General features: G+C 42.3%; 1 protein-coding gene across 8 annotated transcripts in view; it reads left to right on the forward strand.

The window, feature by feature from the left end:
• Window positions 1–18,739, forward strand: part of LOC121906338 (DNA-binding protein SATB1) — a 79,333-nt gene extending 60,594 nt beyond the window's left edge. For all 8 annotated transcript variants that reach the window (XM_042425150.1, XM_042425151.1, XM_042425149.1 and 5 more), the window contains 2 exons: window positions 14,394–14,600; window positions 16,646–18,739. In XM_042425150.1, the coding sequence (XP_042281084.1) occupies window positions 14,394–14,600; window positions 16,646–17,278 (840 nt within the window). In that variant the 3' untranslated portion in view covers window positions 17,279–18,739. The remainder of the gene's footprint in view (window positions 1–14,393; window positions 14,601–16,645) is intronic.
• The last annotated feature ends 816 nt before the right edge of the window (window positions 18,740–19,555 follow it).

The raw sequence follows: 19,555 nt of genomic DNA on the forward strand, positions 1-19,555 counted from the left end.
AGATATTGCTGCTCAAGTTAGATACTTAGCTCTATTTACTCCCCAAAAATGTTGTTGTTCCACTGCTGGAACCAGATAAATATTGGTTTTTCTACAAGGGAAGGATTTTTTTTTGGGGGGGATATTGGGTGTTGGGTAGGTCACCGTAAATTGTTCATGAGCTGATTATAATTTAAATGAAGGAAGAGTAGCAAAATGTATATTTGCAAATAAAATGTTAAATTTGTTATAAAAGGTTAGGTAGAGAGGTTTGGAGCCTTGCAGGCAGAAAAATAACCACTATCCAAGCCTTGGGTGGGTTCTGAGGTTGGGAGTGTAGCCTGAATGTGGTTGGTGATGAGGATGGAGGATGGGCTGGACTGGCAGGATGCCCATATGGGGTCCAGGGAAATAATTGTAGGGGGAGGATGGGGAGGAGGCCTCATCACTGAGGCTGGCACTGTCCTGTCAGATTTGTGTGCAGTTCAACCTCTGCCTCTTCAGCTCAGTTTAGGATTTCCTGGCATGCTTTTACGCAGGCACAGGATCAGGTGACCGGGATCCGTTATTATCGGTACCAAATGTGTGTGGGTGCACTATGAAGTATTTCTGAGTGTGTGTGTGTGGAGCATTTGCGTATAGCGTATTTGCCTCATTCAGAGAGAAACAGATAATACAGCTGAGAAGGGAAGGAGCAGAATGGTGGAGATCTAAGAGTAGATAGAAAAAAGGGAGTTTAGGGAGGTCACAGCCAGCAGTGATCCCCTGGGTAGGAAAGCAGTAAACAGAAGTGTACTGATTGGCATGCTTCACCGAGTGTGTGCTTAGGTGTGTGTATATACTGTATATAGCTGTGTATGTGTGTGAGTGTGCTTTTTCTGTATTTTAAACATGGGTTTATGTGCAGGCACATTTGAATGTGGGCACTGATGTTTGTGTACTTGAATGTGTGTGTTTGTGTCTGTTGATGTGTATGTGCGTTGGGGGGGTTCCTGGAACGCTGCCATCCTGTCCTCTCTTAGGGCTCGTAACCACAGCAGGCCTCTGCCAGCCCTTAACTGTCCCCCCCCACCCCACCCCCACCCCTTTCACATATTCAATGTTGCATTTCAATCACTCTTTTACTACCACATATTCAGAGTAGTAACTATAGAGCAGTGAATCTCACCCAAGCCACATTACTTTATCAGATTAATGCTCACCATTCACTTTAAATCTGGGAATACCTATTTTTAAGTTATCCTTGCAGCCATTTTGATGTAAAGATATTACATTTACTCCTTGATAAAAATCAGAACTGTTATTCATGATCCATTCCTCTATGGTACAAACTGACTGAATGCTCCAAGAACGCTCCATCTTCATTTAGCTTCAGGAGATGTCAGACTTGGAGAAAAACAACTGCGCGCTACTGGTTCAAATCCAGTGATGACACTGCCAGAAGTAGCTAGTATTAGTCAACGGCCCATTTCATTTTAGCCGGCAGAGGTGCGAGCTATGATCTGGATAGCCTGGAGTTGATGTCAACATTATTAACTGGCTCAGTAGGGCTAGAGCGCTATCTAGCAAGCGACCATGCTTTGTTTTCATTCACGTTAACAGGGGAGGCTTGCTGTGTTGGCCAGCCTGGCAGAGGGGGCGGCTAATGTTCTGTCGAGCAATGGGAGGTTAGCCGAGGGTGGGGTGGAGCGGGTCGGGGGCATTACTCTGACACGACTTTTATGTCCAAACATCCCCGATACTTCCTGAGAGAAATTGCACAACGGATGAAATCAGAGTCCCTGCTGTCATAAAACAAGCACCCTGGGAGCCCTGCGCACCGCGGGGCTCAAAGCCCTCCGACTCCTCAATGACCAGTAGAGTACAGAACACAGTCACCGCCACCAACGCCGCCCTCCCTCCGCCACCGCCTTCTCTCTGTCTCTCTCTCTCACTTGCTCATTCTCCCCTGGAAGAGGCTACGCTAATTAGCCAGGCTCTAATGAGACAGAATGGCACTGATCTGGTCCGCCGCTGCGCCACCAGGGGGGCCGGGCAGGGGAGAGGGGGGGAGGGTGGGGGGGCTGGTGCAGTAGGGGGGAGAGAGGAGAGCGAGGGGGGGCGGGGGGGGGGAGGTTGGTGTATGCCATCTGTCACCCTGCACCCGCCTGGCACGGCATTCCCTGGAGTGGAGGGTGGGGAGGCGGTGGTGGTGGTGGTGGTAGTGGTGGTGGGGGGGGAAGTGAGTGCCTCGTTGGTCTGGAGAGGTGGGGGAGTGGGTGGAGGTGGGTGGTGGCGGGTGGGGACACTGATATGAGTAGGAAGGGAGGGTGACAGAATAACTGGAACTGCTTCCTTCATGTTTCGAAAATGACTAATTTCCTGTTACGGGTGGAATCCGTTTAGTGGTCGTACATGTTTTATAGCAGCTCGAACGCTTTTTTTAGCTTTAATCTCAGATATTTGACCCACCCAACCAGACCAGACCAGCAACACTCAGACATAACACACACACACACATACACACACACCACTTCTATCACTCTGCTCCATCCAATGGCTGCTTAACAAGAGGGGCAGATGGCTGACCTTTTGGGTGTCTGTTTCTAGATTGTCTGTTACCGAGGAGCCACTGGGGGGTCAGTACGTTAGAAGTCGTGTTTTGCATGAAGAGTTGTACAAATGGCATTAAAATGACATCCTAAAACTGATTTAGTAAAGATGTTATCAGATAGTTTTATAATATCAAGAACTGAGACATGGTTTGTGGTTATTGCTGGGGGCTATGTTTTGGAACAGCACAGTGAAATTTTGGACCGCTTCTCTTAAGTTTTACTTTGTATGCTGTGGCAGGGCCGGCATCGAGATGTCTTAATCTTTTGTTTGTGGACTCACAGTTCTCCATACTTCTCTCTCCCTCAAATTAGGCAGATCAGAGCAAGCATATCACAACCCCTAGGGATCTAAAAGGGCCATGACTGTTTATTAATTGATTTATTTATTTATCTCCTGTGCCTGCTTGGTTATTAGGTTGCCATGGGAAACAGGCTAGGCCAGATCCTCTCTATTATTAAAGACACAATTTCTTGAACTGGAGACCCAGCTGTCTGAATAATTAATTTAGCGAATGAATTATCTTGCAAACGGTAAGTCTTCCCCTCCCTCTGAAATGAGCCTTTCTCTTATTGTTTAATGGACAGTGGAATTCCCACCAGCTTGTTTTCTCTTCACTGCCTGCTTCATCGAACCCTCCTCCTCTTAGCAGGAGCACGGGGTCTCACTGAGCATGCCCAGAGCACTTTGTGTCTCCCCTGCCATCTCTCTCACTTACGCCTTACATGCCACCTCTCACCCCATCTGTCTCCAATTGCGCAACTCATTCCCTCCTCCTCGCCTACCTCCTACCCTGCAGTCAGAACTAGTAACCTGCCCCTCCTGAATCCGAACTGTCTCTTCGTCATCACCTCTAATGCATAAATATATGACAAATGTTTCTCAATGGTGGGCATGTTTCAACCAGCCCCTCTCTAATAGTTCACTAGCTCTCTTTCAATGAAGACCTAATCAGTGCTTAACCTACTCGCCACATGCCTAACCTTACTAGTGCTTCTTACACTTTGCTAGCTTGTTAGTGAATGCTACCCTCATCCCAGTGACAAGCACAGTATTTCCTAGCTCCTTCCTTCCTACAAACGTTAGCTAGCTAAACCTCTCCCACTGTCTCCACTTCTCCTGACAGACCACACAGGGCTTGTTCTGAGGCCCATTCTCGCTAATCTGATCAGGCAGGCAAATACGCCGGGAAAAGCGCTTTAATGATCCCCCTAATTACCTCAAGTCAATACCAACTGTATTATTAGACTCGGGGAAAATATTCCATTAGGGTGCCCCCCGTGGGAGTCCCCCCTGTGCGCGCTGATGTCACGCGCTGCGCGCCCCCTACGCTTGTAATTAATTTTATTTACACACGCAGGAATGCACAAGGTCGCACCTGCAGCCCGGAGCCGCCCGACTCGGCCCGCCTAATCAGATCTGTCATAATTACCATTCTGCATGCTTCTGACACACGCCGGGAAATATTTCAATTTAACTACAGCCACTAGCTCCGGCAGATGCAGTCTGAGAGAGAGAGAGAGAGAGAGAGTGTCTGTGTGAGTATGTGTGTGCACAGGAGTGTGTGTGAGTGAGGGGGAATTGCATAGGGAGATATTAGGACCTATCCAAGTGCTCATGCTGGTGCTTGTGTGCACTTTGTTTTGCTAGCATTATTTGCTGTCTCTCAGTCTTTCACAACCTCCTCTCTTTGTCCTTATTTCTCCCTCAAACGGAGATCAACTCTCCATCCTCATCACTGTCTAAACTATATCCTTCAATCACTATTTTTACAAAATACTGTATAAATTAAGCCTCAAGGAAGACATATAAGTCTCCATTTCAGTCATGTACAGAAAGACGTTTGAGATTTCGCGTTCGAGATGAATTTCCGAGTTGAACAAGACGCACAGCTAAAGTACTGAATAAACTACAGTATATGAAGACTTTTATTTCACAACACTTTTTGGGGATGAAATTTGTTCAGTTTCATTAGTATCTGAAGCAAACATGTAGACCAATTAAGAACACTTATTTAGCTGACATAGACAATTTGCAGGTTCTCCGCTATTTCAATCCTTAATTCAATAAGATCAGTCATGATTTATCAGCTTAATTATGCTCTGATATTAGCAATTAAACCCCAGCTTTGAATTAAATCTCAATCAAACTCTTATAATTGATGGAATCAGACTCCATGTAGGTGTTTTCTGTGTTTGTAATGTCACTGCTGCCGTTGTTTATCTCTAGTTCATCTCCAGTGTGTTTGTTGTCTTCTGTGCATTCATCCTCCATCTGCCTCAGCAGTATTGAACAGAAAGGATTATAAACAAGAAGTAAATTTGTGGTGGGAGAACAGTTTTTTTTTTTTTTTTTTTGAACGTTCAGTATAGCTGTGCTGGTACCCAAATATCAACCCACCACCAGGCTAAACTAGATTATGGTGCAATTTCAAAAATACTAATATTTGATACAAAGAGGCACAAATACTGTGGCATCATGACTGACTCGATTTTCAGCCATTTTGTACACAAGTGCTTTACTGGGCAAAGTACTACTAAAAAAAATCACTAAAATGTGATAGTGATTGATTGATTGATGCACATTAAGGATACCTAGTAATATACCTACCTTACAAAATTAAATACGTTGCCTGCAAATATTTGTTAGTGCTGTAAACAAATACTGAGCAAAACATTCTTGCTGTTCTTCACTACAGCTCTTGAGCAAGGCACTAATCCTGCAGCCACTAAATAGTGGACAGTGGTTGCACTGGGGGGAAACTCCCCGGTTATAGTATTGTTACTATGTTATGTGCAATTGTGTGTGAAGAACAACTTTGCAGAAAAGGAATAAAACGTGCGGTTTAAAAAAAAAAAAAAAAAACTGTAACCACACAGATGTTTAATGTGCTCCATTTTAGATGGACTGGTCATTTGCCTTTGGTTATTCTTTATGCTCCATCTGCCTCTATTTGGTTGCTCAAAAATTCCCTGCACACTTTATTGGTTCAGCAGCCGTGACGTAATCTGCCACCCAGAACTGGTTGGTATTGTTTCTGGGAGCAAGTGCTGACACAGAGAGGGCCATTTCCTGCACAGTCATGCCTTGCCTCCACAATGTGTGTCGTGTTAGCTGTCAGTCTGTTATTGTTGTCGACTTGCTTATTGTATCTGGAAAGGTCGCGACCCCTCTTCAGAAAAAACGTTCACTGTTTGGCTAAGACTTCTCCAATGTCGCAGTTCGAATAGAGATTAATTGTTTGGCATGTATGATTCAGACTGGCAAATTTCTCTCCTAAAGCTCAGCCACTGACATCCTCACAAAAGAGTATAGCGACACAATCTGGCAGCCGCAATCTGGAACACATCCACTCTGACAAGACATCAGAGTCATATCAATGTGATTTAATAATTAAAAAAAAAAGATTTTTTTTTTTTTTTTTAAAGGCAAGTTTCAAATGATTTAGATGACTCAGTTTTTAATCCTCAAAAGCTTTCCTTAAGAGAGAGAAGCGGCCTGTGATTTGTACATATGAGGACTAGAAATTTCATCATCCATTTCTGTGGTCGCAAATCCAACCATCCTTAGGGCCTATCTGTCATTTCAAATAGATGTCCGTTTGATCCATCTGTTTTGTACTCTCCCTCCTAATGCATGTTCAGGGCCAGCCTGTGAATTGGAATCAGATGGGGAGGTTATGAAAAATGATCTTGAGGTGAATAAAAACGTGGCTTAACAATAGATTCAACTCCTTGATCACCATATGGCGAACAGCCTCAGATAGTGTGCTTACAAAACAGTATATTTTCAGAAAGATGTTAATGTCTTTTAGTTTTCCTCTGCACGACCTAGTGAAATATCTCAATCCCCTCTGTTGTGTTGTGTGTTCTTTGCCCAGAATTGATGGAAATGAGTAAAGGTGGATTTATTCTTTAGGGTTGAGCTGTTCTGAGAAACGTAACTATAATGTCAGGGCTATTTGGAGACCACGTAGAAACTTTGTTTGCACTACCTTGGGTTCTCTCGCGCACGTATTAGATGTCAGCAGTATTTCCCCATTGCAAATACAACATGAAGCGAGATATAAAAAGACTTTTCTTTTCAATAATACTAGATAAATTAGCTTTTTGTGATCTAGCAACCATTTCCAGTGCAAACTTTTCCTCACTGCGCTCTAAGTGAGTGAACGAATGTAAACACGATTACTTTACTATATAATGAATGCACAGTAAAGTAATCTTCTCCTTTCCTGTAGTGAAACAAATTAGTATGTTAAGATCTTGCTAGCAGTCATTTCCAATGCAAACTTCGCCCTTGTCATGATTATCTCCCTATCACATGACGAATAAAAGAATATAAACATGATTACTTTGGGCATATAATGAATGCGTACCGTAGCCTGATAATGTACGACACATTCCACTGGTGTTGCAGTGGTGCTGCGACGATCAACGGATTAAATCCTGTTCAAAACCATGAATTAATCCCTACGCTTTAAGCATTGATGCTGGGACCACAAGAACACCTCCACAGAGGAGCATAAGTTTGGGCTTTTGGTCACCTGACTTATTATCTGATAAGCCAAATGGCACCAAAATCATATCTGTAAATTATTATAAGCTTCCTCCAGTGCTCATGATATCCCTGTAACATACAATGTACAAGTAATTGTAGTACAGTATGTTAAGCAAACAACTTAAGGTGTTATGATTGGTCTCCAAGCAGGGTACAATGTGTTTTTCACTCTATTTTTTTTAGTACATCGTTACGTCCGATCGCCTTTGCAGTTCAATTAAGGCCACTGACCCCATTTCCATCGCCCCATCCTTCTCACAGTATGCCAAAGACCATTTGTACAGTAACTCATAGCTGTTCTATTTGCATATAAAGACTTATTCTCCCCCCCCCAAAAAAAAATCTGGCCCTGAATCGTGCAGTCAATTATTGCTTATTGTTGCGGGAGATTCACATATGCCCGAGCATCAGGATCGTTTCAAGACTCCACCGTCGTCAGCAGATGGGCGTCCACCATGGCGTAATGTATTTACAACACAGCACTGGGTTACCTTGCAGGGTGAACGCGCACGTGCAGCCGCCATTTTGGCTCGCTCGGGGAGGAGGAACAGGTTTGAACATACCGTGTTATCGGCTGCATTTATCTGCATAGTGTTGTCTGCCAGAGCTGGGCCTCTGCCAGGTTCAAGGAGGAGGAAAGACAATAATGCATTGTCTTCCCCCCTACTTTTAGCTCTCTCTCCCTTGTTCAGACACAGGAGAGGTTTGTCTGGCTGCCTCCGAAGCAGCCCTGTCCTCCAAACCAGCCAGCCACAACAATGGCCACAATCATTTCTTCATCTGTGATTTTTTTTTTTTTTTTTTTTTTTTTTTTTCCTCTCCATTTTTTGATGTGTCATCTCGGCCTCATTTGTTCATCACGACCAGGCTCAAAACTCTAAAATTCAAATGGTATCGGATATACTTGTATATTCTGTGGCTGGGGTTGAAACTGTGGCATTATTGTTGGTCATGCAGTAATCCGAGGAAGGAGGGGGGGCGGGGGGGGGGGAAACTCAAATGGCAAATTGATGGACATCTGTTGGCTTATTTTATTTATTTATTTTTGCGGTGGCCGAGGTCAGCCTGATGGGGCTGATAACAAGCAAATGAGATTAGAGGGAAGGTGTTGGCCAGGCCGTGTGACAGCCCTCTCTCTCTCTCTCTCTCTCTCTCTATCTGTCCGTCTGTCTGTCTGCCTGCATGGCTGTCTATCTGTCTTGTCTTGTCTGTGGTCCCTGTCTCACAGCATAGCCGGTTCTTCATTAGTGCTTCTCTGAGCTTCCATGTTGGGGGGGGTGTTTGCAGCGGTAGTTTGGCGGTGAATGGGTGAATGGGTAGGTGGGTTGGGCGGTGAATACCATGCTGTTCTCTGACAGAGCGGGCCTATACTCTCATTGGCAGCTTGTGACTGCAGCACTCACATACACCATGTACCGCATTGCATAGCTGGGTGAATCTCGCGCATGAATTCAACTATTGTGTTGCGAGGAAAATATTTTTATCAGAACACCCGGTTGCTATTTATACTGGGGCCATACAATGGCCTGCTGAAGAGTTTATTACCCTTTTAATTTGGCACCTTATGACCCCAGAGCCCCGTGGGTGGGTCTCTGGTCAGATCTGTGTCTGCTGTAAAACAAGAAAAGGCTGTTTGGTTCTTGATTGCCAGTCCTGTTGTTTGAAACTAATTAATAATTAAGCAGCAATGACCTAGAGGCAGCGGATTATTGTTCAATATTGTCACAGGTGTGTGCCAACATCGCAAGATAATCCTATGCCTGTCAGTACGCACTGCTTGGATGAACCTGTTTACAGCATCTGTGAGTTCACCTGAGAGATGTATTTTGCCACAAAATAAACCGGCTTTCCAGTTCATCAGTTAGTCTGCGGTTTCTAAGATAATTTAGGTTGGGAAAAATACACTGATTTACTTCAGTAGGTCAACTGAAGGCTCATCAGTATTTGTTCCTGGTATAAATATCCTTAAATGTGTAGTAAATGTCATTTCTGTCACAATTTCGCAAAGTTTATTGCAGTTTCATGAGCTGCAATCTGTTAAATGAACATTGTCATGTACAAATGATAGCATTTTGTTAAAAAAGCACCAGACAATAATATTATTATCAGACTTGTAAACCTTGTAGGAGTTGTAAAATATTTCTACCAAGTGTCCTCTGATATATTAGTGAATGTATTAGGCTTTGATTAAACAGTTAATATCATCTACTACAGATATTTTCTCCTTCACAAGAGGCACTTAAGTGGTTTGTTAAACCTCGAAGGAAATTCTCTTTTATTATTCGCTCAGTAATGATTTTTTGTGTGTGTGTGTGTGTTTCATCTATCATTAAGTGGCAAGGCAGTGTTTCACCTCACCTTAAAAAGCAGATTTTTTTTGGATAAAATAAAAATCTATTAATCGATAATCAAAACGGTTGACATGTAACACGACACAAAACAGTGTTCTTACCCAAGATACACTGAATACAGGACACGAATGGTCCAATTCAAATATGTATCGAGTGATTTCTCACTAGTGTTGTGACTGTTTTTAAGCTGCAGATTTAACCAGTTCTGCCCCGAACACATGTGGCGTCTCATCAAACAGACACACCAGGCTGGAGTAGAAGTTTACGTGTCATTCCGCGCGCCTCTCTCCTCACCGCATACACATCAAGGGGAAGATCACACAAATAACGAGAGGAGACGTGTTAACAGAGGATGATTACGTGTTATGCTGGATTTACTAAGGTCACACAATTTGTGACGGTCAGTTTTGTGGGAGGGGGGAAAAATTCTCCTCCTCTGAAGTCCAGGCGTAAAAACAGCTCAAACAAGATTTACAGGAGCCAACGGCTAAGTCGTAGTGAGTAAAACTCACGTGAATTTAATAGAACAGAAAAACTATTCTTAGACAGTAAACTGGAGCTATGGTTATTAACGAATACAATATGTGACTACTGACGGGAATTTTTTTTTTTTTCATATCAAGAACAAGACGCTATTATTTCTTCTTAGCTTCTGAGCTAAATACAGACAGTCTTCTGTGCAATGTTGTCAATGAAACCCACATTTTCACTCCACTCTCTTCTTTTATATCATTAGCTTATGAAGTTGTTCTGACTAATATATCAGCAAACACTCGCCTACTTTCACATGCAAGCAGATACACTGCAACACGAGCATCCTGACCTATGTATGTCCATTATTAACTGTTTACTTCTAAACCACTGCTTTATTTCGGCTGCCTGCCTTCTCATGTTGGGCAGTTATCTTAAACTTGTCTGACATTGTTTGCAGGAAATGGCTTTCTGTGGTTTTTGTACAGTCTAAGTGAGATCTTCATTTAAAAAGATTCTGTCTCTCCTGTCTCTAATAGTCATAATAATCCCTCCAGTCAGTCATAGACTTTTCTTGCAAGCATCACCAGACCCATTGTTCCTGTCCCTGCACTATTTTCTCAGCCGCAATGTTTAAACTGTGACACGAGAAATTTTCCTCAGCTTAACAAAAGTCGTTGTTATCACACGGTTTCTGCATACTGTAGTCTGTGTTGGCCGGCAACTAGGCCTGTCCTGAACTACCTGTTCTATTTATTTATAGAGAGCCCTTAATGATCTTCAACAAAAACAGAGCACACTGGATTGAAGAGCCCTAGATTTTTGTTTTCTGGACGGTGTTGGAACACTTAAGCGGCAGGGGCAGCAAGTTCCATGATCCAATCAAGAGCAGTTGGTGCTTGTCAGCTGCGGTGGAGAGGCTCAACAAATTACATTAAACAATAAAGGGGAAAACAGATTTGCAACAGTATGGTAATATCACCAGAGTGCGGGAATGTTGAACATAAAATCTTGTTGATTTAGTCATTCTTAGGAAAGAATATTGAAATATATATAAGTAAGTTTTTCTACCAAATAAAGTTGATACTAAATTGCATTTTAGAAGGAGTAAGTTTAATGCATTTACTATATCCCAGTTGTTTTTATTTTATTGTAAAGTTTACAGTCAACAAGGGAGTCAAATAGCTAACTTCTCTCACTCTGTCTGTCTCTCTCCTCCCTCTACCCTCTCGCTGCCTGTCTGGTCTGTGGAAGCAATGCAATTAGACAAACACAAACAAAGCTCTTGAAACTGCCATGGAAAATGCTGACTGTCCACTGTCCACAGCGCTGGCCCGAGAGCAGCGCTAACTGCTGTTTGACCTACCCCGCATAAAAAACGTTTAGCAAATGTTCATTTTCCCGAGGCCTTCAACTCGTTCAATAAACGGCTAAATGTCAGCTCAAAAACTGTCGAAATTATCAAAACGAAGGCGGCAAAGGAAAGCCCCCCCGCACAAACGGAACATTCACACTTGTGAACTAATAAACTGTCTGTACTTTATTTCATCAAATGGACTTCCTGGCATTGAAATGGAGTTCACGTCGTGCCTTTGTTTGATTGGCTCTGCTACTTTGGGTTTAATCCTGCTGGTTTGGGGAGTGTTTGAGTTGGATTACTCCATCGTTGGGCCGGGGTACTGTTTCTCTGGCTTTGACAAGATGGTGTGTGGTTTGTTGTGCGTCTGTTTGTGTTTTGTGGGGTGTGTGTGTGTGTGTGTGTGTGTGTGTGTGTGTGTTCTCCCTCACTACCGAATCAGCTGAAACCACAGACAGCCCAACTGGAGCGCCGTCCAAATCCCTCTGCATGCAAATTAAAAACGCAACAATAAACGTGGCAAAGGAACAAGGTGGGCACGCAGGCTTTATGGCCCCCTCTACCCACTCTCCTCCCTCTCTCTCTCTCTCTCTCTCTCTCTCTCTCTCTTTCTCTCTCTTTATGTCTCTTTCTCTTCCCCCCCCCCCCCCCCCCCCCCCCCCCCCCCCCCCCCCTCTCGGCTTCCTCCAAAACCCCTCCTGGGTTTGATGTGGCTTATGGGAGGAGTTGGAACAGGGGACAACCAAACTGCTGAGTTATCTCTTGCATGCAGTGTGGCGGCGTGGCTCTGCCCTCTGTGTGTGCATGTGTGTGTGTCTGTGAGCGGACCAGCAGCGCAGTGTAATCCTGTGGAAATGAAAGGTGCTGCCGCGCACTGGCCGGGAGATTACAGCGCCGCTCTGTCACTCTGCCAGGACAGACTACCGGCTGAGCGAGTAGCCCTCTGTAACACACACACACACACACACACGCTCACACCTCACTGCTTCTCTTTGACGCTGCGTTTCCTCCTCGCTGGTTTCACTCCCCGGCCGTCCCTCCTTCTTCATCCACTCTTGTCCCTTTACAGCTCTCTTGTAGATTCACTACAGCTCTTCATCCCACCTCACCCCCTCCCCTCCCCACCCCACTCCTCTTCACTTTCCCACACAGCTCTACAGTGTGCTTCACTCTTACTCACTCACACACACACACACACATACGTCGGCCGCTGAGGTTTAGATCATCACATCAGAGCCGCAGCGACCACGTCACTCAACCCCTGTAGAGCCCTTCTGTCTCTACAACAGTCACTTCTCGGTTTGTCACTCAGTCCTGTGAACAAACACAAACACAGGCACACATTTCACTGTGACTGTGAGAAGTTTCTATTCAGTGTATTTATTCCATAACATCCAACGCTACGACGCATCCAACGTAGTCTTCACTCTAATAAGACATCAGAATCATGACTGAAGATAGTGTAGATTATAATTTCCCATATAAGACAAAGAACAGCAGCGAATCTTCATGTCTGAGCAGTTGGATCCAGACAATGTCGGCTTGAAAAAAAAATACTGAAACAAGTAATAGATAATCCAAATTTTCTGTCAATTGAATTATTTGTTTCAGCTCTATCTGAATCAGCATCATAATACGATTAGAGCTGAATCGACTGGTCAGTGAATTGATTACTAGAACCACAAAAGAGTAAATCAACAAATATTTTAATAAAGAAGAAGAATCGTTTTACTCATTTTTCAAGCAAAAATAATTCCAATTATTGACTCATTCCAGCTTCTCAAACAAGACAGTTTGCTGCAGTTCTCGGTTTCTAAACTGAATCTCTGTGGACTTTACACTGTTAGTAGAACAAAACTTGTCATTTGAATATGTCAGTTTTGGTTCTCAGAAAGTAGTTTTTCCACTCATTTCTGACATTTTATAGAGAAACTAATTAATCGAGAAAATAATCTGCAGATTAATGAAAATTATGTTTGTCGCAGCCCAATATTTATTACCAATATTTTCTCATATTAACATGTAACTGTGGCAAATATTCTGCAAAATCTAATTGATGTTAAGTGCAAAAAACTGTGTTTGACTGTTACATTAGAAACAACTGCATGTAAGACAACAACAAAACAAAGTTTGACAGTTTTTTAATTATAGTTTGCTTTGAAACTTTAATTGAAACAACATTATGTAAAACGTTACATGACATGATCATCAAGAAACAATCCCACTAAAAAAGATATTTTGAACTTGTGCTTTGGACATGTAATTCTTACAACCTGACAAAACAGATACTTTAATAGTTCTTCAGGGTTTTACTGTGTATAAACAATATGTAAAACTAGTCCTCTGAGCTGCACTCTCAGCTGTGTGTCAGCAGTCTTGTTCTGTGGATCTCAATAATCAACGTCGGATCCATTGCGCACCTTTTGTATTTATCAAATAAAACATTTAATTGGAATTGTCTCATACTGTTCTACAGCTCTGTCTTTCATGGCCCTCTGCTGGAGTGTTTCAAACATGGGAGTCACTCGCTTCCTCCCAAGGGTGCTACTCAATATGCGAGTGTGTGTTTCTCGTCACGTTAAATTGTTCCTCCCTGCTGTGTTGCTTGACCTTGGCTAATTCCTGTCTTCATCTTCAGCTGTGGCAGAAAAAAACATACTGACTGCAGGTGTAGCTATTGTGAAACAATAGATGGATTTTTTAGTTTTATTTTTTATTTATTCTACTACTGTAAATAGTTTTTTTGCAAAACAGCATTTTTCATTCATTTTAATTATTTAAATTGCTTGAATGGTTTTACATTGGATCTGTTTCATCTCAGTAGTTTTTATTTTTTGTGTTGTATCTGTTCCAACACTAAAAAAAGCAGTTTTTATAATCTAGTTGTCCTCATAGATAAAGCACCGTGTGTCTGTGTGAACCAGTTTCCACATCCTGCGGCCTAAAAATACCTTTAACACATCTTTGATCCAGAAGTCCAAAATTAAACTAATTACGATACATTCTTTTGACCTCTGCCCACATTTCAGTCTGAAGACCATGCTTTACTGACCTCTCTCTCTCTCTCTCTCTAATCCTTCCTGCAGGGCTGGCTGTGTGAGCTGCTCCGCTGGAAGGAGGATCCGTCTCCAGAGAACCGGACGCTCTGGGAGAACCTCTCGATGATCCGGCGCTTCCTGAGCCTCTCCCAGGCCGAACGCGACGCCATCTACGAGCAGGAGAGCAGCGCGGGCCAGCAGCACCACAGCGAGCGGCCGACACACTTGATGCACATCTCCACTGACCAGCTACAGGTGAGCGTTAACGGCACGTGTCCTGACCCGACAGCCGCAACCCGGCTCAGGCATCACGTTTAAAGAAGTGTGATGTTTTTACGTTGCAAACACAGAAAATATAATGTAGCCGTGTGTGTGTATGACTTGATAAAACACTGTTAGCTTAATAAAATGCTGTAATAAAATGTAAAAAATATGCAACATATGGAGGTAAACACAAAAAATAATATGAATAAAATATATACGGTGCATGAAAACATACACACACACACACCAGAACATACAAGGTTTCACTTTTGATTACGTTCTGTACCTTAACTCTGCTGTTCATGTTACAGTCTGTTAACTGACAGGAAGTTAATCTGCAACTATTTTGAGTCATAAAAGAAAACCTTCATTGTTCAAACTTCTCAATAGTTTCTTCAAATTGTGAAGATTTGCTGCTTTTCTTTGTCTTATGTGAAAGTAAACAGAACATATTTGTGTTTTTGACTGTTGGTCAAACAAAACAATCAATTAAAAGACTATAAATGAAAATGACACTGATTGATAATGACAGTGGTGATTAGTTACAGCCCTAATTTGTGCATAAAGGGCGCAGGTGAGACAGTCTCTCCTGATAAAACTCTACTTACTGTATATGAACGTATTTTCCTACATTTTTCTAAAGTGCTGTGTATCAAAAACACATAAATAAAAAAATCTAAATTTTCCCCCCCCTTTTCATTTAATCTTAACTAATTTTCCAGGCATTATGTAATAAACAACACTTAAGAGTTTTTATGAACTCTTGTTAATTAGAAACACAGCAATACTTAAAAGTTCCTACTTTTCAGCGAAAGCCGTTTTCAAAGATATCATTAGCCTGAACTTATTTAACAAAGCTGCTTTATAAAAGACATCTGGTAGATGAATGGAAAATAACACAGAGCCTCGGTTAACGGTCAAAATATCTTAATGAAGTACAATAATTCTTCTATTAAAAGTCTGAGCCACAGCTGAGTGGTTGATTAGTTATTTGGTTACTTGGAGACATGGCCAGTGTTTCACAAAGGCTGCCATTTACTGGATATAAATAAGGTAATAGGATTTCTTTTACAAATCAATTCCAGCAGCAGATATGGAATGAGGGAGTTTTACTTTGCATGCAAACAGAAATGGTTGTAGATTGATAAAATAGGATTATTTCTTATTTAATAGTGCAGTTTTATCACGTCCATAAGAGACTAGTGTTTAAATATTTTGTGCCGGTCCTTCACTAACACGACACATTAGCCAAATTAGCTCACATTAGCTCAACAAGAACTATCATAGCTCTGTATATTGGTGCTGTAAAAATCACTTCTTTGGGTACATTTATGCCTTTGGCAAACAGTCCATGCAAAGTGCTGTTTTGCAAACTTCATTATGAAACACCTATTCTACAGTGTCTGACTCAGAAATGAAAATAAAAGAGCACCCATTTTGCGGGGTCAATAGGGACCACGAGTTGCCCACTCACTCCCTCTCCAACCACACAATGAGACATTTTACGAGTAATGTGTCATGTGTTTACACTAACGGGATTCTGACGGCAGAGTGAAAGCCATCGATAGCATTCTCACACTGCGGCAAATCAGCCAGACCATCGTAACATGAATTGTGCACAGGGAGCTTGTTTATCACTGCCTGGCAATAGAGCCTGATAAGCAGCAGAGGCTATAATAGAGAGGCCAGTTTCCCTGTGAATTCCCACTGTGTGTACGGCTGATTGTGTCTTTTTGAGGTTGTGAGTGTGTGTGTGTGTCTCTACTAGTGTGTTGCTGTTGCCTCTACCCCCACAATGAGACACAATCTCCCACCACCACCAAAAAAAAAAAATTCATATCTGGAGAACTGATTACATTCAGTGAGATATTGCATGGAAAATTCCTTCAACCAAATGCCTGTTCTATACACAGTAGGCCCATTTTTCCTCACAACTCAATTGATTTTAATGAAAGGCCTTATTAATGCGCCGATAAGTGTTCACTGATAACATCCCCGTCTCCTTTCTCTTCCCCTTTTTTTTTTTCCCACTGCAGCCTCAGCTGCCCCAGTCACAACAGCAGCACCAGCCCTCACTGTCCCTCCAGCACCCCTCCCAACCCCTTTTGTCCCAGCAGCCCTTGCAGCAACAGCAGCCCACCACCGGCCCCCGGTTGCCGCCCCGCCAGCCTTCCACCGCCTCTCCGGCCGAGACGGAGGACGAAGTCAGCCGCGGAGGGAGCATCAAGTCCCGCACCAGTGGAGGGAAGATCTCCCTGGAGGCTCTGGGCATCCTGCAGAGCTTCATCCAGGATGTGGGTCTCTACCCCGACGAGGAGGCCATCCACACCCTGTCGGCCCAGCTGGACCTCCCCAAGCTCACCATCATCAAGTTCTTCCAGAACCAGCGCTTCTACGTCAATCACCCAGCCAAGGGGCCCAAGGAACCCAGTAACAACAACAACAACAACACCCCAGCCACCACCAACACCAACACCAGCAGCAGCAGCAGCAGCAGCAGCCCGGCCTTCGAGGAGGAGCTGACGGACTTCAGGGAGAGCGGCGAGCTGCTGAAGGAGATGGACGAGAGCACGCAGACCAACAACACCATCTTCTCCATCAAGATCGAAGAGCAGCTGGGCCGAGGCGCTGAGGCCCAGTTAGAGTTAGAGCACGAGGCCAAGGAGTAGGATGAATCATGTACTGAGAGTTTTCATGTGCACACACACAGACTGATGACTGTGCTAAATGTAACGCTCTGGCTGACACAGAACCACCACACTGCAAATAAAGAAAAGTAGTGTTTTTATTCAGTACAGCGCCTGGACTGTATGAGGAGTGTTTATATATCAGTTGCAGACTGACAGGCTATGTGAAGTTAGTGTTCACACACTGGAAAGCCCATCTCAGACTCTGTAATACAACAAGTACTACTTTTTGGATTTTGTAAAACTTGTATTATTCACTGTAAAGACTGATGCATCATTTAAATAATCTGCACAAAAAATTATTCTAAGTATGTTGCCGTGGATATTTGCTGACTGCACTCTGTCTGTTGTTTTACACTGACTTACTTTATCTTTTTTGAGCTACTGATTATATTTAAAAAGAAAAAAGTCCCCGTGGAGTTTGATAGGACTTTGATAGGTGTTTACGTATGTGATGTTTAACTGGATTTTTTAAAAAATAGCAAATGAAATCAAGGACCAAGTGGTTGACAAGGCCTTAATTATGAGGTATCAAGTCTGGAGCCTGCTGGCAGATTAGTTATTCTTTTAAAAAGCGCATAATGTGATTATGGATCACTCCAAACTCTGGAACGCGATCACCCAGCCCAGGTGCATCTCCGAGAATAGCTCAGTCTTTACATATTATTTGTTAGGGAAGAAATATAAATATATATATATAGACATATATTGTAACTGTAAAAAAGAAATACAGTCTTAAAGAAACTATGCCAACAATGCCTTGTACTATACGGCACTGCCGATGTTACATTATTTTGCAAAACCTTTGTCACTGTAACTTTCTGAATTGCCACACAGTTAGAAATGTGAATTACACCATGTTTATGTTGTCCGACATTATTTATTTGCAGTTCATGCAGTGTTTTTGATGTAATTACTTTTTTTAAAAGTTTATGTTGCATAGCGCTTTTTTTAAAATTCAACCGATCTTTTTTCTATTTATAAATGTAATTTCGATGGGCAGTAAAAACAAAAAGTGTCTTACACGTTTTAAATGGAGAAATGTGCTTTAAAGGTTGCCTATAAAAAGTGCTGTATGTCAAGCAACTCATGCTACAAGCTTCACAATTAATGTTGTATGCAATTTTTACTATCATGCAAATAAGCTTAGGTAAAATGACTAACCTATAGAACACCTTAGAAAGAAAAACATATGCAATCTGTGTGAAAATCGATGTCTGCGATGTGTCTTCCTTTGGTTAACAATCCAATTCAAAAGCTATTCCTGTATAAATATTCTGTATAAAAAGTGTTTCTTTTTTATGAGTTTATTTCAATGAGAACACCAGTTATTTTGTTACGACTGACTGTTTTATAAGTGTTTCTCGGTTCCTTTCTGCAGAAATGTTCTAACTAGAAGTGGTTATTGATTGTTAATTACACAATTAAACTGTTTGTATTGTACCACAGATTTCTTGGCATTAACTTGACCAGACTCTTTTGACACCAGAGGGGTTTTTTTTCTCCCCTCTCCTCTGGGAACAAAAGATGAAACAATGTGAATTGTTTTAAAAACCTACTGCTAAGAGATATCATCTCCAGTTACTGACTCATTCAGCTGCAGTCACTGAACACATGTTATTTGTAATAACTGTAAATATCACATCTTATGAATCATTGATTGTTTATTATTGTAAATATATTTGAAGTTTGTGCAAGAGCTCACCGTACAAAATTGAAAATCAACGTTCTGTCGTGCCTCTTCCTATCAAACCAACTGTACCTGGGCTCTTCTACTGCATCTTCACTTCTACTGCTGAGTGTATCTGAAGCACCTGTAAAAATCTGAAATAAATAAATGTAAGGTGTGAACACCAATAATAGCAAAGCCCTCCACAGGGAGTTAAGATAAAGAACAGCACAGGTGTTCTGACCTCGCCGTGAACCCCAGGTGAGGCCAGGTGTCTGCACCTTTAGGAAATTACCCTCACCTGTTACCTGCGATATGTGCCAGCTAGTCTGGGCTGGCGTTCCCTTGATGTTCTGCTCTTTTTTTTTTCATGAATAAAAAAGCCAGAGTGTAACATTGTGTGTGTTTAGAAAAAAAAAAACAGATCATAGGGTGTCAGATGCTCTCTTGGGACTCATCGATTTGCTAAAGGTGGAGATTAGAAGGTGTCAAGAGGTAAAAAAATAAAAAAAAAAACTACACATGAGAAAGTAGAGGCACCAATAAGCTTCATTATTTCTTGATTTTGACTTAACAAGTGACTTACTCAC

The sequence above is a fragment of the Thunnus maccoyii genome, chromosome 10 (genome assembly GCF_910596095.1).
Source record: "Thunnus maccoyii chromosome 10, fThuMac1.1, whole genome shotgun sequence".
NCBI lineage: Eukaryota > Metazoa > Chordata > Actinopteri > Scombriformes > Scombridae > Thunnus > Thunnus maccoyii.